Source organism: Anabrus simplex, chromosome 2, assembly GCF_040414725.1.
Source record: "Anabrus simplex isolate iqAnaSimp1 chromosome 2, ASM4041472v1, whole genome shotgun sequence".
Lineage (NCBI taxonomy): Eukaryota > Metazoa > Arthropoda > Insecta > Orthoptera > Tettigoniidae > Anabrus > Anabrus simplex.
In genome coordinates this window covers 979,939,826-979,964,324 of record NC_090266.1, presented here as the reverse complement: position 1 = coordinate 979,964,324, position 24,499 = coordinate 979,939,826, and the positions used below count along the sequence as shown (strand labels likewise).

The window sequence follows — 24,499 nt, the reverse complement described above, 5'->3', positions numbered from 1 at the left end:
AGATAATGAATTTACTGGCAAGGAGCACAATATCAACTACAGAAGGCCGAGCATACGCTGTGATAAGTCAACAAATGGGCGTGGTCAGCATATGACTGTCGGCGAGGAAGAAGTCGCTTTGGATGAAACAGCGCGGACTCTTGTTGATCTACAAAGCCTGCCAAGCTGTCGAGGACAGTAAAATGTACTGAGGGAAGTCCGAGGTCCCACAGGACATGCAAAACGCCACATTGAAGGAACTTTTGCCGCTATATCTTGTCTTTTTATTGATGAATCCCAGCTGCGCCACATCGAATGATATACTGAGGTTGGAACCCGCGAAGTTCTGACCGATCTTGAACGGACACTTTCATTGGAAGAATTGGACACTGTCATTGGTATTTTATACGCACGCGGAACTTATCGAGCCGACACGAACGTTCTCAATCTGTGGTTACAGAAGTGGGGTCCTGGAATTTTCTCCCAAACTGTGGTACGAAACCGTTTCCTGGATATCATGAAGTTTCTTGTATTCGATGGAAAATCTACCAGCAGGGATCACCAAAAAATTGACAGATTTGCGCTTGTATCTGTTGTGCGGGACAAATTTATATCTAATTTCACTATATGTTTCAGACCAAGTGAGAACATTACTGTGGATGAACAACTCTTTCCATCGAAAGCTAGATGCCCATTTATGCAGTATATGGCCAATAAACCAGAAAAGTTTGGTATGAAATTTTGGTTGGCTGTCGATGTGGAAGCCAAGTATGTTGTAAACGGTTTTCCCTTTCTTGGAAAAAATGAACCACGACCCACCGATCGGACCCTTAGTGAACACGTATTATTGCGTCTTGCTGAGTTTTTCATCAATCAGGGAAGAAGCGTGCAATGGGAACAAGACAATTGAAAGGTGTGCAATCTGTAGAAAACTGGTCTGTGGTTAAGTTCACTTCAAAGGTGACCAAGCAAGGCGTGAGTACAGTGCGACAAATAAGTTGAAAAGCAGAAAGTGACATTCATGCAGATATGTATATAATGTAAGAAGTGTGTAAGAACATTCTGCCTTACTAGTGAACTTATTTATTTATTTATTTATTCATAATAGTGTTTACAAATCATGCATGATTAATAATTAAATTATGGTCTATGATGTTTTTATACTCAATTCGAATCTTTTTCTGGCACCAATATCCTCAAGAAACTAATACGTGCCACTATCGGTCAAAATGACCGCTCCGGTAAAAGTAGGTAGAAAGAGTGTTTGGTAATCCTAGTGTTAAGCAACTGCAGCTATCGAGCTCGGTTTGTTCCGTACTGAAGAACAGGCAGCAGCATTATACGATGACTGTTACGTTTCACTATAACAAAGAAACATTTTAGATTTGATTTTTCCAACACCGATTCTGCTGCTCTTTAGCAAACACCAAAAGTACCAGCTTTTATGTTCGTTTTAGACACAAATCAGTAATAGTTTTATAAGATGTTTTAAATATGTCTGTGTGTTTGATTTTTAATTTAACTCTATTTGTACTCTGTTAATTTTGCTTTTCAAAGAACACCAGAATAATCAATTTTTCCTCCTATTTTTATGTGCAAATAGCAATTATTTTATTAGATATATTTGCATCTGTGTATTTTGTTTTTGATTTAACTGTCTTTGTACTTTTCAAATTTAAATTTGTATCTTTGATATTAGCTGAAGATGGTCCATACAAGGACCAAAACATATCCTGATTTAAGATTAAATTGTCTATTTATTATAAATGAATAGTTATACACTACTGAACAGGTAGATATGTATTTCAACTAAATTTCCTTCTGGAAATTCAGTGATCTTAAAACTGTAGTGCTGCAAGGTGAGCAAGTGCAACCTGAGAATATTACTATCTTAGGATCACTTGTTGCATTATGCTGAAAAAGGACGTAAATTTCTGGATGGTGAAATTGTGGACCCCACGTCCTATGTGTATCACAAACACACACACACACACACACACACACACACACACACACGCGCGCGTCTTGTGTGACAACATTCTCAGCTGGAAGATGGTTTTCCGTGGTTTCCCATTTTTCACACCAGGCAAATGCTGGGGCTGTACCTAAAATAAGGCCAAGGCCGCTTCCTTCCCACTTCTAGCACTTTCCTGTCCCATCGTCGCCATAAGACCTATCTGTGTCGGTGCGACGTAAAGCAAATTGCCAATAAATTCAAGGTTAATGAGTTTGCAAAAGTCAGACATCTTTACAACAATCTTCGCCCATATATTACGACACCTAGTTGTGACAAACTTGCACAATTTGGCAGGGAGATGTTCCAGGAGCAATTTTACATACATTTTATTTCCATGTTCGGCCCATACACAAGGTTCAAGGATGATAACCATTTAGATTGGGCAAACAATTCAAATCAGTCATTCATAAGAGTGCTATACATTCAAACAAACTTTTATGAATCAGGTATAGAGTGCTAAATCTGATATCATTATCTGGGATATTTCACTTGACTGAATAATACACACAGTAAGAAGAAGAATTCACTCACCTCAAGCAAAGTCTCTTCAGGAAGCTCAGGAGCAAGAAATGTAATAGGACCTTCCAAGGGAGGTACAGGAGTGTCATGGAAAATTCGCTGAAATCCTCCGGCTTCTGTAATAAATAAAGATTAATATGAGTGAAACCGAAAGAATGTAAAACATTTACAATCCTTGCCCTATTTAACTCTCATCTACACTTCCAGCTGAGGGCATATCTGTGAACTTTTATTCCAAACAGAGAGTAATATGAAGAAGAACATATAGCTGTAACATTCCAGATACAAGTAGTGTTCTACTACAGAGTGGTTCACTCAGCCTTGGGCTCACAGTTCGCTTCGAACAGTGGTAGTGTGCGGTTCTACTTTCCTAATTGTGTCGTGTGCGACAAGTGCAGTATTCCATAGTGCAAGCATTACGGTATATGTATGGCTCTCTTCGATAGTGGGGGTGGTGGTACTAATCGTTCACCAGACATGGACATTTCTAGTAATATTGATCATGAAGAAGCAGTGCGGTCAACCAATAATATAGTGACATCACACCAGCTCTCGGTGGTGAAAACTCTTCATCCACTATACAATCTGACAAGATTGTTATAACTAATCTGATTTACTACTATTCAGGACACCGCGGTCCGTACGTAATCTATGTTGAGTCAGCTGATGAGAAAAACACTGGAAATAATCCCATGGCGCTTGGTAGGCTCTTCTACGATAGTAAAATTGTAGGTATAATATCTATCAAACCGAAAGGTGCAAAGCGCATTCAAATTCTATTTAACTCAGCTGACAATGCCAACATTTTTCTCAAACACCCCATTTTGACTTCTCATAAACTTAAAGCTTTCATTCCGGAATCCAGCTTGTATCGCATTGGATTAATTCGGGGAGTCGATAAGAAATTAACCGAGGAGGACATTATCAAGTACATTGAATCCCCCGTTCCTATAGTTAAAGCCCAACGGCTCAATCGACGTGTGTCAGTTGATGGGCAAGCTAACTTTGTTCCTACGGGAACGATAAAATTAACCTGTAAACGACAAACTTTACCTGTATTTGTTAATATTTTTCATGTAACACTAGAGGTTCAGGCATTCATTTTTCGCCCTATTATCTGCGGGAAGTGTCAACGATATGGGCATACAGCCAAAAACTGCAGAACAAAATACCCAAGATGCGGCAACTGCTCTAAGACTCATGAAACTCTCACATGTTCTGATTTAATGCGTAAATGCCTACATTGTGGGCTGAATCACAGTGTAGGATCCGATAGATGTGAAGTTCATCAGCAACAAATCGCAATCAAGCGCATGATGTGTATGGACAATATTTCCTTCCAGGATGCACAAGAAAAACTCCATCCGACAGGATTTTCTCCCCTTAGTGTCCCACATCTATTTCCACAGCTTAGTACAAGCAATTCGACGCCTCCACGAGAGACTCCTCGTAAACGGAAATTCACTGAAGTGATTCAAAGACCAATTCGACCAGCTCCCCTGCCAGGCTTTGATAGAGCGGCTATTACGCGATCTTACGCAATCCTATCTTGGAGCATACTCCACGGGTATCTATTACACAGACTCAACAGCCAAAGGTGCAAGTGGAACAGTCAACTAGCACAGCTTCCCTTTCAGAATGTCCTCAGACTTCATCTGATCGCCCTACACTCCTGCGATTAACAAAAAATGTTCAAGCAGAAATACTGCAAGACTTCAAGCGCTTAGCAGACGTTCTGGGTGAACCTCAACGGGCTCATTTATTAAAAATCCTCTTTAACAAGGTTAGTCAGTTTTTCGTAGAGGAGGATGCACATACTGCAATGGAACAGTAGGAGTATTACTCCAAAAAAGCATGAATTAATACTTCTCATCCAAGAATATCATCCCCACATTATTATATTACAAGTTGTCCGACTCGTTGGCTGAATGGTCAGCGTACTGGCCTTCGGTTCAGAGGGTCCCGGGTTCAATTCCCGGCTGGGTCTGGGATTTTAACCTTAATTGGTTAATTCCAATGGCACGGGGGCTGGGTGTATGTGTTGTCTTCACCATCATTTCATCCTCATTACGACGCGCAGGTCGCCTAAGGGAGTCAAATAGAAAGACCTGCACCTGGCGAGCCGAACCCGTCCTGGGATATCCCGGCACCAAAAGCCATACGACATTTCATTTTTATATTACAAGAGTCATGGTTAAAACCTGACTCCACATTTTCTGTCCAGGGTTATAATGTTGAACGACTCTATGATTGTGGGTATGGTAGGGTACTCACTCTAATTGCATCACAAATACCATATTCTAACGTTTTAATACCTTACACGATTCGTAACACATACTCCTTGGCTGTGAGAGTACAACATTTCCTTATCGTGAACCTCTACTGCCCACCTTCCATACAATGGCATCACTATTTTTCACAGTTTTCAGCCCAAGACAGTTTAATAATAGCAGATGATCTCAACGGACATCACACTGACTGGGGATGTGTCGATATCACAACAAAAGGACGTCATACTCTTAATGCAGTCTTAAGAAAAACACTTGTTTATTTTAAATGATGGCTCCCCTACGCGGCTATCTCCACCCGGGCACCCTAATAGTGCAGTAGATCTATCAATTTGTTCCGAAAATATTGTCCATAAATCAATGTGGTACACGCACAAAGACACTCATCTAAGTGATCACTTTCCTATAATTATTGACATTATAACACAACTTCATCCGCAGAACATGGTTTTAAAACTCCAGCGTAGAACACGGAAACTGCAAGATTTTGATTTTGGCCTCTTTCATGATTATATTTTAAATCGCATTAAATTCGCATCACAAACATCTTCTGCCTATACTTCCTTATATCAGCATATTCAAAACTACCTAGATATATATATCACCCTTTTCATTATCGCAAATATAGCAATACTACTGGACGACTTAACATACACTGGTGGAATAAGCAATGCGCCGCTATGGTGAAACAAAGACGCAGCCTGCTCAGAAGTTTAAATCAAAATTTCACACCTGACAAATATTTGCAATATAAAAAGTACACTGCGTACCTGAGAAAAGTATTCAACGAAAGACGAAGAGAATCTTGGAAATGTTTTATTAACTCCCTCAATAGAAACACCTGTATTAAGGATATTTGGGCTGCTATAAAAAAAACTAGCTCATACGGGATGCAATAAACTCTACGAACTACACTTCGAAAGCTCTCCCAATTTTACGACACATTAACTCCGGATTTTGTTGTTCAAGAATTTCAGCAGTATACTACAGTGCCTCTTCCAGATAAATTTCTCACACTCTCCCAACCTATATCTTACCCAGAATTTTTTTAACATACTCCACAAGAAATCTACTTCTGCTCCTGGACCGGACTATATTACCTATAAAATGCTATCCCATCTTCCTTACCATGCACATGCAATAATCATAGCATATTACAATCAAATACTAAACTCAGATGTTCCTCCTCCTGAGTGGAATACGTACATTTACTCTTGTGCCCATACCGAAACCAAAACTCTTGACTACTAATCTCGTGGAATATAGAGGAATCTGTTCAGGGTCATGTTTAAGGAAGGTTTCCCTCAGTATTCTGTTGGAAAGGCTTTTATTGTGTCTCACTTATCACAATTTGCTACCCGTCTATCAATATGCCTTTATAAAAGGGAGAAGCACAGCGGATCCCATTAATATATTATTAACGGATTTGCTGCTAGCAAAACAACGCAAACATGGAACAATTGCTGCTTTCCTTGATATCAAAGCTGCCTATGACAATGTGCCCATACACATGTTACTGTCAAAACTTCATAACTTACACCTCCCTGCTAATTTTATTAAAATGCTCCAACATCTTTTATATTTTCGGCGAATGGAAATCACATGCCAAACCTCTACGTCAAATGTATGGTACGCATCTAATGGGTTGCCTCAGGGCGACATTTTTAAGTGGCCTATTATTTGCTCTATACTTAAAGGATTTAGAAGGTATCGTAATACGCGATGCAAGAATATTACTTTATGCGAATGATATAGCCATTTATTCTTCTCATGAAAGTCTGGAAATCTGCAGAACTAATATCACTCGAGCATTAACTACTGCTAAAGCATGGTTAAACGAGCATGGTTTGGAACTTTCATCTACTAAAAATGTGGCCATGATTTTCATGCATAAACGCATGTATAATACAGACTCTTTCAGAATTGCAAATATTATAATTCCGATAGTTTAGGTGCACAAGTATCTTGGTATATATTTAGATAATAAACTGTCCTGGAAACCCCATTTTGAATACCTTTCCAAAAAGACTCAAAAATTTACCAATATATTGAAATTAACAATTCGACGAAACTGGGGTGCTAATCCCGTAACGGCTTTATTACTTTATCGGCATACAATATGCTTGCATTTAGATTATGGATCCTTTTGTTTTAATATTGCTTCCTCCACTCTTATTCACAAGCTCAACGTAATTCAACATCGAGCACTCCGATTATGTGTAGGTGCTTTACCCTCTTCCCCAACTAATGCGTTACTTGTTGAAATATGTGACATGCCTCTGCACTATCGCCGTTTGTATTTAGCTTTTAAATTTTTATTGCCCCGAATGGAGCTAGCTAGACATCCCATCCTACCCAAACTACAATTACTGGAGAAATATCGGCAACGTTCGCAACAGAAATCACGAACTCCTGCTTTGTTAGACGCATTCAACTTGACGTGACAATATCATACTAGCATTCAACAAAATATTTCGCTTCCAAACAATACAATGCCATACAATATTATGCACTACAAACCTAATATTGTAGTGTCTCAGCACATTTCCTTCAATAACAGCACAATGCAACTTTCTGAAATACCTAAACTAACAATTAAAATGGCGATAAATGATTTCAATCCTACTCTCATAATATATACAGATGGATCCAAACAAAATGTCGGCACGGGGGCCGCATATTACATTCCGCAATTACACGTTTGTGAGCAATACACACTTCCAAACTGTGTCTCGATATTTACTGCTGAGGCTTTCGCTATACGACAAGCTTTGCTATACCTAAAAATAACCACGTTTCCAAAGCGATCATTTTTACAGATTCCTTTACAGTGTGCTTCAAAGTTTAATGCCATGTAAGTCCTATACAAATTGGTACATCTGCAATATTTGACGCCTTTTATTTGAACTTGATGAAAATGGTGCTGATATTACTTTAACATGGATAAAAGTTCATTCGAACAACGCAGGCTGATAAAATGGCAAAACAAGCTGCATCCAGAACCGGAATAAATGCTTCCATAGCCCTTACACAGATTTCATGCCGATTATTAAACTTGCTATTCAACAAAAATGGCAGCACTACTGGACACAATCAGCGAAACTCGAAGGAAGATATTACTATCAGCTGCAACCAAGTATTGCTAGTCACCCATGGTTTTCGACAACAAAATATTCACGCAGACATATTATAACAATTATCAGATTACGCTTTAATCATGCTCTGACTCCGGCTTATAAATTCAAATTAAAGTTAGCGGATACACCCATGTGTTCATGTAATAATAGTATGGCTGACATTAATCACATATTCTTTCAATGTTCCCATTTCGCCCTACATAGAAAACGTTTTTTCCATACTTTACGCTCACAAAAAGTACAAGTACCCACAACAGTCGCTCGCCTCGTTCAACAGCCAACACCTTCACTTGTTCTTGCTATTCCAGAATTTTTGGATAATTGTAACATTAAACTCTAAGTGATTTTGACTAGCAAGTCTTATGAGCTTCTTAACTCGCATCCTCCTCTACATAACTGTAACCCAATCTCTTTGCTGTACCCTATGATGACATCACGTTCTCGACCTGTAATCCTGGTGTTTCTACAAGTGTTCAACAACTCTATCCATCATAAGTAAAAATTAGTCTGTTTCTCTTGAAGATTTGTGACAGTAAGTGTTGTGACTGGGTACTAGCTTTTCAGCAGCGCCCAAGTAAATCCCAAGAAGCATAAGAATAAGAATAAGAATAAGATTAAGAAGAAGAAGAAGAAGAAGAAGAAGAAGAAGAAGCCTTGGGCTGGCACAGCACATGCATTAACTGCCAGGATGGTGTGTCACTAGCTGAGACTTTTGATCCATAACCCCTCGCTCTATGCTCAGCATCCACAGTGTTCAGTTTCTGTACACTATACTTGCTGTAGGCAATACTGAAAGTGATGTCCATGAAAGTAATGTCTATCTGCAGTCACACATTCCTTTCGATGAAATTTGTAAGCTGTGCTGGTATAGAGAACTGGAACTGGATGTTGTGTGTTGCAAGAAGTTAGAGTTTGGAAATGTAAAAGTTTTTTTTTTAAATTTAACATAACTGAAGGATTTTATTTTGTTCGTAATATTTTGAGAAATGAAGAAATAAGAACTCTGGACTTTGCTGGAATATTTGTGTATGTAGCTGAAATATATGTGTAATAATTTTTCTTTCAGGCAATAGTAAAATGTAAATTAAGAAAACCTCAAGATTGGATCATTAACATTGCAAGAGTGATAAAGTGATTCGTATATCATGATGTAATTTGGTAACATTTAATTTGGAACAGCCTATACCGCACGTGCGGTTAGGGATGTTGAAATTAGTGATGTAATTTATCTAGCGTCTGTAGAAAGGAAATAACCATACATGGTTATGCGAATGTATTGGCAAACGAGAATCTAGTGGAAATTGTTTCTTATTGGTTGATTGTAATCGGGCCATATCCGGTCTTCTTGCCGGCTTTGGAAAAATGATGCGTTTGCTCGGCGTCTTTTACCATCCGACCGCCCTAGCGAGCGTTCGCGCTCGAGGGCTACCCTCGGGAACTCCTGCCTTTCCGAGGTAAGTGTTATTTCAGTGCTATTTTCATGTTATTTTCAATGTTTTCTGATTTCGTTTAATTGAATTTAATTCCATTGCGTTTCAGTATTTTCTTGGTTAATGTGATTTTCAAAATTTTAATATTCAACGTGTCTTGGGTTTGCCCTAGATTCTCGATCTCGTAATTTAAAGTTCTCCTCCTGTCTTTTAATCAACTATCCATTCATTTGTGTTTTGGTTTCGTAGTTATTCCGTTTGTCAATGTGTAAAGCTTCTGCTACTCTTATGTAACTTAGTCTCGTGTAATTTTGGTTATCTGTTATTTTTAATAGAATTGAGCTAGAGGGTGTTTCATGTAAGTCTTTTCTCCCCCATAACGTCATACGTTCCTATGGACCTCATTAGGGCTTCCAGCACGTTCCACTATCCCTTCTTAGTTGTCATTTTAGGCCTGTAAGTGTTTTCTATAATTGCTTTAATATTGCGTATTTAATAGATACTCGTCACGCATCTATGTTTTGATGTCAATACACCGCCACTATTTCCTTAGTCATATTATTATGTATTATATTATTTACTACTGGTTTTACCTTATTATTATTATTATTATTATTATTATTATTATTATTATTATTATTATTATTATTATTATTATTATGTTATTTACAATTTCTATTATTTTTTTTTATTTATGTACACGCTCGAAATAGTGGTCACATTTGGTAGCAGAGCGTGGTTATGGAAAGGATAAAAGGCTTACAATGATCATTCTCGGCTAACTTTTCTAAAATTAATTTTAATCTTAAGTTTGAATATAGTTGTAAGTGTTCCGTGTGTATTCGTAATTCCCGGTTCTTGTTTTTTTTTATGATTCTTGCGTGAGTTAATTTCACCACGTGTTTTCGTTACGCGATGTGCAGTTTTGTGTTGTGTTTCACTTGTAATTAATTTATTAACGGTTGGAGGAGGTGGTGCGTCACTATTTGTAACAAGTTTTGGTTATGTTAATTTTAATAAATTTTCTTATGTGGCAAGGTTTCGCTTGACCACGTGTTTTGTAGTAGTGATATCTTCACATTTCGTGTGCTGTGTTCGCTTTCCGAAAGTCTTCGTTGATAGATTTCAATATGTTTGATTATGTCTAGTTTTCTTCCATTTGTGTTCCGATTGTAACATTTGTGTAATTTCCGGTTGTTTTAAAGTACGTCGTGATATCGTGCTGTGTATTGTCTCGATACTGTACTCCCGTGTTTGAATTCATGTTTATCTCTTGAGCAGCTGAAGTGTCTTGAAAACAGCTGAGCGTTTGACCCACTGCGAAGTGTACACACCTTACATCGTAAGTTATCGAGTGTCGCGTTCTGCTTGTTTTCCTTCTAGACCACGCAAATTGTAGCGTGAATTGTCAGTGATCATTGTGTTCTGGTTAAATTTTAGCATGGAGTTTCCTTAGTTTTTCTGTAATTCCTCTTTTGGTAAATTTTTGGCAACAATTTTAAGGTAATGTTGTGAATTTTCGTCTATTTCTTCGAGTGTTTTCCTGTTCGTAAATCTCGTGTTTTGGCAAATTATTTTGTAAATTTTGTTTCTTGTCGCCTGGTATGTTATATTTGGTACCATTCTACGTGTGTGATCTTCTAAAGTAAATTTTACGTCATGTTTTAGCTCAGTTTAAATTTAAATTTCCGGTCATGTGTTGTTTTTGGTCTATTGCTGGATCTGGGTTCGTTTCCAAGTAGGTATGGGACTATTTTGGTGATTGTTTCCCTACTAGCTGCTAAAATTCGAAAGTTTCCTAGTTTGTCTTGTGCTTTTCCATCGTGTAAGTGTCTGTTTCCTTGTCACGTATATTTATTTACCTGTGTCTTCCTATACTTCTAGGAATGGTACTACATTTGACTGTGATAGTCTTGTAGGGAGAACTGTGCTCTCCATATTATTAGACCAGCTAGGCTGAGGCTCATTATGGGCAAATTTGACGGGTTACGGATCTGCACTTGTGCTCATGACATGTTCGAAATCTAGTGTATCTGGTATGAGATTCCTCGTAATCTTTTTCTTGGTATTAGCTGCCTAGATGGAAAATGATGTCCCTTGTTATTGTAGAATGAATACTAGGATGATTTTCTGCAAACGTTCATTTTGGTGTCCTTATGCTGAGCCATAAATTATTGTTAAATTCATAGTAGGTTGGCAGATTGTCAAGATTTTCTTTCGGTTATTTTAAATTTGTCACTAGCAAAATTTTGAAGGTATCGCGATTTAGTTAAGCCTTTTAGTTAATTTTCCTGCTTGTTTTGTCTCGTTCGATTTTATCAATGTTAAAATTTCTTGTATTACAGGTTCGTGTCTTCTAAATTTATGTACTCAGTTTGTAGAAGTATGGGATTCTCTAGACTGAGTACGGTTCTAAATTTGTAGCTGTGCTGTATCTGTCCTACGATTTTTGAATATAATTGTGCCTTGGGTAGGCGTGTGTGTGTGTGTGTGTGTGTGTGTGTGTGTGTGTGTGTGTGTGTGTGTGTGTGTGTGTGTGTGTGTGTGTGTGTGTGTGTGTGTGTGTGTGCGCGCGCTGAGATTTGGAGCTTTAGGTGCTGAGATGCCATTCCTCTCTTAGGAGTACGATATTGGCCCTAAGAGTCTCATTGTTGTGTGATAAGTTCAAGGGTACTTGAGGTCACGTTCTGATGTTCTGTCCTTTTATTTTGTGGGTACTTCTTGATGTGTCATCGCACGGGTGTTTTTGTGTGTGTATGTGTACTGTGTTCTTGTGATGTGAGATGGAGTCAGTATTGAGGTCGTCTGTGCCTTTTACCATTCGTTGGTTATGCTGATTCAGTGATCGTCACACTTGTTTTGGTAGTTTGATGTTGTCTGTGTGTATGTCGAAGGACAGATAAGCTTGGTAGTCTTGTGTGTCGTGCGGTTATCTGGTAATCTCTGGTATGAAGGTTGTACTTGTACCCTTTTATTTCTTATATTGCGTATTTAATAGATACTCGTTACGCTTCTATGTTTTGATGTCAATACACCGCCACTATTACCTTAGTCATATTATTATGTATTATATTATTTACTACTGGTTTTACCTTATTATTATTATTATTATTATTATTATTATTATTATTATTATTATTATGTTATTTACAATTTCTATTATTATTTTTATTTATGTACATGCTCGAAATAGCGGTCACAAAATTATCCCTAATACGTGCTGTAATATTCCTGTGCAGTTGCTCTACACTGCAAGGATTATTCCTATAAACTTAATTTCTTAGTGCCCCCACAGATAAGTCACACATGGTAATATCAAGGAACGAGGAGGCCATAATCCTATAGAAATAACCCTGTCACTAAAAACTTTTTTATATCAGCTAAGGAAACATCGCCAGTATGGGCTGTAACAGAATTTCAATGGAAATATCTGTTCTTTCCCCCATCATCTGATAACATTTGAAAAAAAGTAGGCGTATATTTGTACGGTATCTGTGTCCATTTACTGTACCATTTAAAAAGATGGGCAGTTACAACACACCTACGTTTTTGTCATTTAATGGAACTTAATCAATCAGGGATTCTCTGTACTCCAATATCTATTGTTCTGTGAAGCCATGTGACCATATCTCATCAGAAAAAATGATCAGATGTGGATCATCAATGCAGTAAACAATGTTTTGTAAATTACAAATACAGAAATTCCATCACCACAGGACCATAATTCATGCACGATAGTCACTCCATAAGGTTTCAGTTTAAGAAGTTTGGTAGCCATTAGGACATTCGATTGTGACTACGAAGCTCTCCTTTATTACTCAGCGAAATGTTGACTGCGGTACTGTAATATATTCTGTTACAATTTTTAGATTTATTTCTAGAACTTACGACTGTAAATCATGTGGTTAAAATCAGTTGTATTAGATTATCACTACGTAAGGAGTGGACGATGTGTACGTCGTTGGGTCATGTGGCCGTTTAATAAAGCTCTCTCATTGGCTACTCCTATCTCGCCTATCCACAGCCCAAGGTATCTCCTGACCTCGAGTCAGTCGTCATGTAGCCTGCACCTGATTCTGATGCTCACTGCTTGTTATTTTAAGGGGCCTAATCGCAAGTCATCGGCCCTGCACCTGATTCATTCCGAGTCCTTAGCTGATGTGGTGCTTTGAAAATAATGCGTGTTATTACTACTACTGATTATCTACCTCAAGATGTTTCATACGTAAAAGATACCATAGAGTATTTTTTTTTTAATACACACATTATAATGGCCAGAAAACTGACAATTTCAAGATTTTTCGGTTCGAATCACACTGCGCTCGATATAAACAGTTTTATTTTCTTATATTTATACATTCAAAGAAAACTAACATGTTATAATTTTTGTGTTACAATTCACAAAGATACAGGGTTTAAGCGTGCAAGCTACAATTTACAATTCCTTAGATGTAAATGACAGTATTTCCATTTAAAAAAAAGTAAATTTCCTGTTACTCATTCAGCAAAACGTAATACATAATTCAACAAGTTTATTACTTGATTTTGCACTGAGTTGTGAGACTTTCCCTGTTCAATGAATTTCTGAAAATAGTACCTAAATCTTTTCAGTTGTCCGATAATAATAGCTAGCCACTAAATGGTGAGGGAGTTTCATCACGAGTGAGGACATAACGTATTTACTCGGATATTAGACCAACACTTTTACCGCCCAAAAAAAAGTAAGAGGGGGGCCCAATATGCGATAACCTCAAATTTTGTGCAGTGAACGCATGGCTTCTAGACTATAAAGAGCTATAAATTATACATGTAAACATTCTACACTATTCTTTAACAAACTTATAAATGTATTTGAGTTATATTTGCTATTTTCATTTGGAGGCAATAAATGGTGAACATGATATTTAGGCCTACATATAAAATAAATATAGTCAGTTTTATTTACTCATATAATGTCATTCGTTTCATCTCATAAATTCCTCTGATTAGGTTGATGTCAGGAAGGGCATATGGTCGTAAAAACTTGCTACAAATATTTGTCTCACAATATTGATACAAAAGAACTTAATGGCCAGTCATTTGTCTCTGTCAGTTGAGCAGTAGGCCTATCACACAGTAAATGTGGACAAACCTAATAACTGCTTTCATTTGAATTATTGCCTTGTGCCGCCAACTTACATGCTACCGGCATGTCATCAGTCATGAATCAAAAGCTTTCGAGATTTCGAGGTCCCGTCTTTTTCTGAAACTTTTAAAAATAGTTTTGTTCACAACTACAGAGTCCAAACTGTGAGAATCTATTTCCAAATGGTTTCTGGAGATGGTCTCTGATATTCCCAGTTGGTGTACGTGTAGCAGAAGCCACTACTTCTGAATAAAGTCGTGCTGTAGAAAGCGTGCCAAAGGAGTTGTACTTCCAAATATAATACACAGTGACTGGAAGTGTTCTTTGGATAACTGCTGCTGTTGAAAGCTAAACCATTATTCTTAAGTATATTTCATGCTTGTTTTCCACATTTATCACATCACGGTTTACCTAAGCAGCTGTAAATGAGACAAGATGATGATGATGCTTGTTGTTTAAAGGGGCCTAACATCTAGGTCATCGGCCCTAATGGTACAAAATGAGATGAAATATAAATGAGATAAGAGAGACCACACTGTTTAGGTTAGGTATGCTATCAAGTGCCAGAAGTCCCACGATGGGAAGATTAAAAATAAGTAACAGGAAAGTTTGCCGCATTTATAAATATCTACAGATGAGGCGGTAATGCATTTTATTATCACAGTGTTTAATTTCGTATGATCAGTGTCTCCATTTTTTTATTAACACATAATATGTTTTGTTTGGTATCTCCGAGCATCGTTAAGTGGGGACGTAAAATAATAATAATAATAATAATTATTATTATTATTATTATTATTTGTGTCCGACTTGTTGGCTGAATGGTCAGCGTACTGGCCTTCGGTTCAGAGGGTCCCGGGTTCGATTCCCGGCCGGGTCAGGGATTTTAACCTTCATTGGTTAATTCCAATTGGCCCGGGAGCTGGGTGTTTGTGCTGTCCCCAACATCCCTGCAACTCACACACCATACATAACACTATCCTCCACCACAATTACACGCAGTTACCTACACATGGCAGATGCCGCCCACCCTCATCGGAGGGTCTGCCTTACAAGGGCTGCACTTGGCTAGAAATAGCCACACGAAATAATAATAATAATAATAATAATAATAATAATAATAATAATAATAATAATAATAATAATAATAATAATAAATTATAATGCGTTGGCCGGACACAAAACTATTCACCTATTTGTGCAACGTCATCCGAGCTGCAGTAGGCCTATGCTACGGAGGTGGACATGTCACAACTTTGAAACACAGATGTACCACATGACTTCGACGTGTGTTTTCATTGTATGGGTTGTACGGACAAAACTATTCACAAATTTGTGTGATGTCATCAGAGCTGCAGTAAGGCTTGTACCCGCTTCGAAGCGGAATCGCTGTTCTTCTCTGACGAATTACGTTGGGTGGGGGTCCTCGTATGCAAGATTTATTTTTTAATTTTCTTCATTTAAAAAAACCAAGGGGGTTCGAATACACGAGTAAATGCGGTAGATATTTACTATCCAAAATTGAAGTACAACAACAACAACAACAACGTAAATGTGTCTACCAAATATATGTACAGTATGCCTTCAAATAAATAATCTAACTGATAACTGATGTTATTCCCAGTAAGCATGATTGGATTGTTGGGTGAGTTAATCAGATATTTTTTTATCCAAGCAACCACAAGCCACATCTTACCCACCTTAACTCCCTGTTAGAGATGTTTCTGAAAGCACTTCTTAAAGCATAATTGTGAAAATTATAATACATTACGTACAGTAAAAAGTATTTGAGGTTGTAGGCATAACTCTATTGTATCTGGTCAAAATACGTAAACTGCAATGAATGTATATAACTTACTCCCTACAATGTAAATTGAAAATGGCATGGATTTCTGCCCTCTCTCATTATTTTTTGCCTCCATTTCAAATTCTGGTATCGCCGCAGTAATCAAGACTGACTGGGAGAACTTTGCCCAAACTTCACGGCCTGTGGAAACTGCTGTCAAATGTATTAGAGTGGGAAAACCAGCAGGCCTGGATAAATTGTGTGTGGAAATGATAAGGCAGCAGGATCCATTGGTCTACAATGGCTGTAGAGGCTATTTAGATGTATTTGGAAAGAAAAACTGATACCAAATGACTGAAGTAAGATCTATACTTAAGAAGGGGGACAAGAAGATATGTGATAATTATTGACGTATCACTCATATCTCAGGTAGCAAAATTATTTGAAAGGGTACTAGAAAAGGGAATGAGAAGAAAGATGGAAGGACAATTACAAGAAGACCAATATAGCTCTCAAAATGGAAGATCAACACTAGACTCTTATACTCAGAGCAAAACAGTTAATAGAAAACATTGATTTAGAAAAGGCTTACGATAGTGTACCCATAGCAAAGGTATGGAAAGTAATTCAAGAGAAAGGATTTGGAAGATAAATGATAGAATATGTGCAAGCAATGCACAAAAATTATTCCAGCAGCATCCAGACATATGTAGGGAGGATAGAGTGGTCTTTGAATGAAACTTGGCTATGACAAGGAAGTGTACTGTCACCAATGTTATTCATTAATGGTTATGGACAAAATTGTGAAGGACACAAAAGTAAAATACAGGGACAGGGAGCTGAAGGTATTGTTGTTTGCAGATGATATTTTAGTGTGGGGAGCAAACAGAGAGGAAGAACAAAGGCAGCTTAACATACTGAGCGAGATTATTGAAAATTATGGAATGAAAATCAGTGTGGAAAAGAGTAAGACAATGGTGTTGAGTAGAAGAGAAATGAATTATAAAAATAAAGGGTCAAAACCTTGAAATAGCAGAGAGCTTAAAGTACTTGTGAAGAGAAATGATGTAGGATACAGAGTTGGACTTGGAGATCAGTAAAAGGATTCTACAGGGAAATTCATTTTAACAGAGTGTGAGAAACCTAGTATGGAAGAAGGAAGTACCAACAAAGTTTAAAGAGATGATGTATAAGATATACTACTGCCCAATACTGACATATGCAGCAGAGACCTGGACATTCACAAAAACAACAGGAGAACAGAATTTTAGATGGGTCTGTAAATAAAGTGGACTACATAAGTGAGAGAATAATAAAGATACAGCGAAGGATGCAGAAGTGGATGATGGAGACCCCCAGAGAAGGAAGTAGGGCAAGAGGGAGACCCAGACTAAGGTGGCTGAAAACGATCAAGAATGGTATAATTAGAAGAAACCCAGATGGGAACACAGTTGAGAAGGAACAATGACAGTTGGATAGAGGAAGATGGAAAGGTGCCATAAACATCCCGACACAGAAAAACTGGATGAGGGAAATGATGATGACCTTAACATAAACACAAGCACTGCACATAATTATAACTACAACTATGTTAATGAGTGATACGGTACAATATTTAGAACTTTATTTACTAATATTATTTCAGTTGTAATCTACAGTACTGCATATGTTCAGGAACAGTAGCTCGAGAATTCTTCCTCACGTATACCATAACTGAAATCCCTTGGCAACAGTGCAGTTAAACCACTTGGGAATAACATCATTTACAACTTAACATGGTTGCCACCTTCTTTTCTTTGTCTCTTTATTTGCATTTTCCTCCCACTCCCTCAAGTAATGGTCACAATTTGCATCTGTATTTTGCATTTGGCCTTTCACACAAACTGATTTGCTATTTCACATTGTGATAGTCCTTTTTTCACTTTACATCACAGAAATTATTTCTCCTAGAGAGAGAACATGCATTTTCTTATTCAACATGACAACTTGCTTTCACTTTGAAGACAGAACAATCGCTAGTGATTTCGTAAGATTTCATTGCTTATTACCTGTTCCCACACCCTTACATGAGAAGAGCACGTTATTTATTACTCATAGTCAATGGTGAATGACCTATAGCTTATGGTTTAAAACAAAGCAGCTGCAGGTCAGGCTCTTACAATAGAGATGTTTCTTAGCGGCCTTGAGTCTATATATGGCAGATGAGGGGGATGAAAGTACAGCACCATTAGGTTGAACTAATCGAATTACATAGTGGTGCACGAAAAACATAGTCACCTTTATGTATAATATTTTACCACATAATTGTCACCACTGCGTAAGCATCACATACAAAAATCTGAATTTGAAATTTCATTGCATAATCGCCGCATGTTCAAATTTTGTTCCTCAAGCCACTTAAAAGGTAAACAAAACTTCAATGTAAATTGCATATGAAAGCACAATTTAAATATGTGTACGGCATATGGGGAGTTTAGCAACACAGTCAATTTTGCGAGATGTCGGTACAACTTTCGCAGAATACATTGCCATCGACAATGCGAAGACTACTTCAGAGGACCGGGATTCCACCATCTTAATCAGCTGTGATCACATGACATTGTCAGACGAAGCTGCCGCTCCAGCTGACGAACGCGCGTATAGAATAGTTTGTGCTGTTTATCTTATCTCAAATTCCGCCAGTTACACACCACCTTTCCACTTACGGAAATTTTGTTTCCTCAGTTCCATTTCGTACTGTGCAGCGAAGACAACAACATTTTATTTTGAAGACTGCAGAGTAGTTTCTGTAATTACCAATGATCACAAACAAGTGCTTCACACGTTAATGTAATGCTATGAAATTACTGCCAGTAACTGTTCAGTATTATATTATTAAAAAACAAAATATTTCTACGAACATGCCAAAAAACAAAATTAAACTTAAATTCTCGCACAAATACTTCTACAGTACAGTAATCACATCACACACAAACAAACACATGCAATATAATTGCACATTACAGATCAGTTGATACTTCCATGAGAGTTCTAATAAACACAAAAATAAACACAAAACGGGGAAAAAAACTACATCATACCCCCAGGATATGGAAAGGCCCACTTCTGGTGAACTACAAGAGCTGCAAGCAAGGGTGCACCTACTAAAAAATTTCCCAATACCAGAATGTTCGATTATGCATTGCAGCAGACCACAAGAATGTGGCCCATGGCGGCTGATTACATGACAGTGTTAATGAAAAACAAGGACACATTCTTTTTGATGTTACCGGTGACAAGAACAAATATTAACTTCTTTTTCGTGAATTAGATTCTCGGTGACTCATTTTATCGCCGTTTGCCTCCGCATTCTGATACCAGTGTACCCCTGGTTGCTAGGCCTTGAAAGCCATACTACTAGACAAGTGTGTGCGGTACCGATATTTCCCGGTGACGTTGGTGACAAGCGACGACTTACAGCCTTATGTATTTCAAATCAGAACTCATAATATCACTGGTGAATAAATTGTACATTGTCTTGCGACCACGTTATCAAACTACAAATCGTGCTGCTTTTCTTTGGACTATTTTTCAGTTTTCGAATCAAGTAATCCTGGTGAGGGTCTCGTACACTGGAACCATACTCTAATTTCCATGTGTAGTACATATACGGGTATTATTTATTTATTTATCTATTTGATTTGGACTAATTAATTATTTCGATGTATATACGCAAGTGTTATGTGTACCTTACACTTTTATCAAATACAATTTACCGTAATTAAAAATGATTATTTTTGAGCAATATAAATATTGGTACTAAAAATTCTTCGTGTAATTGTTGCAGTCTACAATTATTTTGAAAATTTTGGTATAAAAAGTATGACGATTATGTGGTGATAATACAGTACTTGTACACGTAGTTTCCTGTATTTCTGAGAAAACAGAATTGTCGGTATACAATTGGTATGAAACTTATAATTTTCTTTTACAATTTGTTTTACATCACCCGACACAGATAGGTCTTATGGTGACGATGGGATAGGAAAGGCCTAGGAGTAGGAAGGAAGCAGTCGTGGCCTTAATTAAGCTACAGCCTAACATCTGCCTGGTGTGAAAATGGGAAACCACGGAAAACCAACTTCAGGGCTGCCAACAGTGTGGTTCGAACCCTATGTCCTGGATGCAAGCTCACAGCTGCGTGCCCCTAACTGCACGGCCAACTCGCCCGGTATATGAAACATACGGTTGTAGCCAAATGTGATGGTTTTCAAGGGGCTATGTAAGACACTAATTCTGAAATTAATGGTCGTCTCTTGGGAAGGGGGTGGAGGGGGGATGTAATCTCACAGAAAAAATACTCTACGCCATTAAAATCAGAGTGTTAGTCAAATATACACAAGAGGTAGCACTAGTGCTGCAGTCACATGCGAATATGAGCGAGCGTGCTGTTAGGCAAAAAGCTGGCTTGTTTGGTGCTTTCACTACTGGAACTTCACGATAAATTGAAGTATGTACTTGTCTGATGGAAAATGCTAGTCTCTATGGCTGCAAAGAGCTTCATAAAGAGCAATGGCGTATAGTTTCACACATATGTTTCTTTGAAATTCATTTTCGTGCATATAAAATAATATTTTGTGGCTTGTCATGTGGATTGGCCTTCTTGCACCGACTTTGCTTTCCCCCCCACCCTATTAGTGTGAGTGAGATTTTTGGACCTTACCTCGAGGACTAAAATAAATTTTTTAGGAAATATAAGGGAAAGCTTTTTCTTTCACTGAACGGTCAAGATAACTGTGAAAGCGTATATGAATATATATATTAGCAAGTCATACATGCATGATCCCAATCTTAGAAGTAGGTTAACAAAGACCATCTTGTTTTGTAACCAATAGGTTGATACCCTGTTATTCTTCGTTATAATCAGGAGGTAATGTTGATTTTTTGACGTATTTCTTACAGTAATGATAATATTGATGAGTAAAATTACATATATTTGTTTTCTCTGTAATTCTGCTGATGTGCGTGATGGACTGGAATAGCTCCCTCTGTGGGTCAGTGGTACAGTGTCGGCCTCCGTATATCAAGATAGCGGGTTCAAACCTGACAGAGGTAGTCAGATTTTTGAAGGGCGGAAAAAGGCCATTCGACACATCATGTCGTATAATGACGGCATGTAAAAGATCTCTGGCGACACATTTTGTATTTACACGACAAATTATTTAAAAACTCAGTCATAAACATCCAAGAGAGATTCGGTTTACTCTACCATAGAAAATGACGAACAGATAGGCAGATGGCGTCAGATTAATATGCTTGCACATGGTAGCTGATGCCATCCGATGGTTATTATTATTATTATTATTATTATTATTATTATTATTATTATTATTATTATTATTATTATTATTATTATTATTCTTTTTTTTGTAGCCTGAAATTGTACATAATGCTACATTTTTCATTTTTTATGTATGTTTATAGTAGTAACAGCTATTGAATATATTATATATAGTTTAGTGTGTCTGTCTGTCTGTCTGTCTGTCTGTTAGGTCATCAGCCCCAAATAGCACCACCAAAGGCTATGCAGTTATAGGAAAACCACTAAAACTAATGGCAGTACCTAATTAAGGCGTACTAGGCAAGACGAGGAGTGAGGTAGTTTGCCATTGCTTTCCTCACTGGGCCAGGCAGTGCTATTGTAGCACAACTGACCCTATGAGCAACACCTTGCATAACCTCTGAATGCCATTACTCAGCACGACCCACACCCCAGCAGCTTCCATATTGTCACAGCCATGGGTGAGACTGGGACGTCAGTGGAAGCTACACTTTGCTCTGGCCTGTGCCAAGAGATGGGTGCAAAAGTACTGCATCCATCAAGAAATGACAGCAGGCAGGAGTTTAGTGTATATACAGTATATATATGTACGATATGTGTAGAAGCCCCCATTCATACCTTACCAGATACTATAATTTACAGCTTAGATGTCCTTTATTTCCATTACTATTCTTTTAAATGTCCTATAGTAATATATACAGGCACAATAAATTATTGTCTGCCTGCTGTCATTTCTTGATGGATACAGTACTTTCGCATCCATCTCTTGGCACAGGCCAGAGCAAAGTGTAGCTTCCACTGAAGTCCCAGTCTCATCCATGGCTGAGACAATATGGAAGCTGCTGGGGTATGGGTGGTGCTGATTAATGACATTCAGAGCACAACCAGTGTGTCTGAGTGTCATGAAAGGTGTTGCTCATAGGGTTAGTTGTGCTACAATAGCACTGTCTGGTCCAGTGAGGAAAGCAATGGCAAACTACCTCACTCCTCATCTTGCCTAGTATGCCTCATTTTGGTACTGCCATTGGTTTTTGTGGTTTCCCTATAGCTGCATAATCTTTGGTGGTGCTATTCGAGGATCCAACCAGCCTCTGGGCTGATGACCTAACAGACAGACATAAATTATTGTAAATCATTTAAAATTTTCTTGAATCTCATAATTTACCATTCTCCTCTTCCATTCAATTTCCATTAAAAGAAGTCAATTTACAACTGAAAATCTTAATGCAAATCGAACGTTCGAGGCAAAGCTAAATAAAAAAATCTTCAAAGCAGACAAACCATAACCGGGTGTCATATTTCCACTTTTGATCATGTTTGGAAAACAGAAATATTTTGTGTAGTTTACCTCAAAATCTTTCCAATGCTCTTAGTCCTAAAAACTCGCTCATTTGCTTCGTACGAGACAGAATGTTTTTGGTCTTTGGAAAAAATTGTACAGAAAGTCCTGGCTATTCACACAAAAGATAGCAAAATATACGTACCCCCAATCTTAAAGTATGTTGACTGAATACTTAAAATGAACAGTAAATTGATTTTGTATTACTTAATCACAACTGAACACAGTCCTCTGTTATCACACATTTCTCCCGTATTTATGCTTTTCGGGCTTTCTTTGTACTGGACAGAAGAATCACAACTACACTGTAGTCTCTGAGAATGTTTACATATAAAAATTTTCAACCATATCAATATTCACACCGTTTTAGAAGGCCTCTATTTACATTGATGAGTGCAACGAAGCAAGCTTTTTGTCAAACAGTTGAGATTTGAACATACTATGCTCGCTACAGTGATTCTCTCGAAGGCTGTGGGCCGCTGCTACTTCTAAACTATTATTTACTTTCTGTTCTGGAGGAAAATGGCTGTGGAAAGCGGGGGTCTGGTGAAAGGGGTGGTCATCTGGAGAGGTTTCATTGTATATATTTGTATGTTACTAAAGTCACTTAATGTAGCGTCTTTCAAATCATCCAAAAGTTTAAAAATAAAATTTTAATAGGCAATCCTAAAAAAAAAAAACTTAAAAAAAAAACCCACTTACCTGAGATTTCTGGTAATGTCATTGCTCGTGTACCAAATGGCATAACAGGAGAATGGCGTATATTATTATTGTCAGCCAATCGAGTAGGTGATCCTAATATAGGAGGTAACACAGCGAGAGGTCCACTAAGTAGAGGAGAACTAGTCCCTAGAACAGAAGGAAACATTGCTATCATTTTGGAAACAAACCATTTTGAATGGATCTATCTAACTTCAAAGATTTCAAAATAAATAACTCTAAGTAGTGCATACACATCTTTGATTGGTTTCTTTTAGATGTTTTATGAAGATTTGCATAGTAATCTTCCAAATGAATGGATTATGGTTTGTATAATTCTAAATTAGTTTATCCATTTTAAATTAAAATTATATTCTTAGAATAACCTGTCTGAGAAAGAACAGACTTGTTTCAGGTAACAAGAAACAGCAGAACAGTCAATGTGGAGGGTATGGTTCCTTTTGTTATCTAATTGGTTAGAAGGCAAGTTTTTAAATGTTTCTACTAAGTATGAAAAAAAACTCTACTATACCTACAAGGCAAAATGGAAAGATCCCCTCCTGAAAAAGGTTAATGCAGTTTTAACTTTTTTAACAAAAATTTAAAAAAGGCAGAGTGTTCGATTACAAGAAATAAAAATATGGTTCAAGGCTAGTAACACATTAGAAGAAAAAACCTCCCTCACTCTGCACTAGGCAGTAGAACAATATTTAGCTTGCAACACTTACCTCCTTTTAATTTCGAGTAAAATAATTTCTTTAAATAGAATGGTATATATTTTCCAATTTTCAATACTCAACAAGTTATAATTTATATACATATAAGTAATATATTAATAATATATGTTATAATTAGGATAG

At 37.4% G+C, this 24,499-nt stretch overlaps 1 protein-coding gene across 2 annotated transcripts in view; it reads right to left on the bottom strand.

Moving 5' to 3' along the window:
* Atg1 (serine/threonine-protein kinase unc-51-like protein Atg1) overlaps nucleotides 1-24,499 on the bottom strand; it is a 431,394-nt gene that overhangs the window by 110,618 nt on the left and 296,277 nt on the right. For both annotated transcript variants that reach the window (XM_067141810.2, XM_067141811.2), the window contains 2 exons: nucleotides 23,643-23,789; nucleotides 2,528-2,631 (listed from right to left, as the gene is read on the bottom strand). In XM_067141810.2, coding sequence (XP_066997911.1) covers nucleotides 2,528-2,631; nucleotides 23,643-23,789 — 251 coding nt within the window. The remainder of the gene's footprint in view (nucleotides 1-2,527; nucleotides 2,632-23,642; nucleotides 23,790-24,499) is intronic.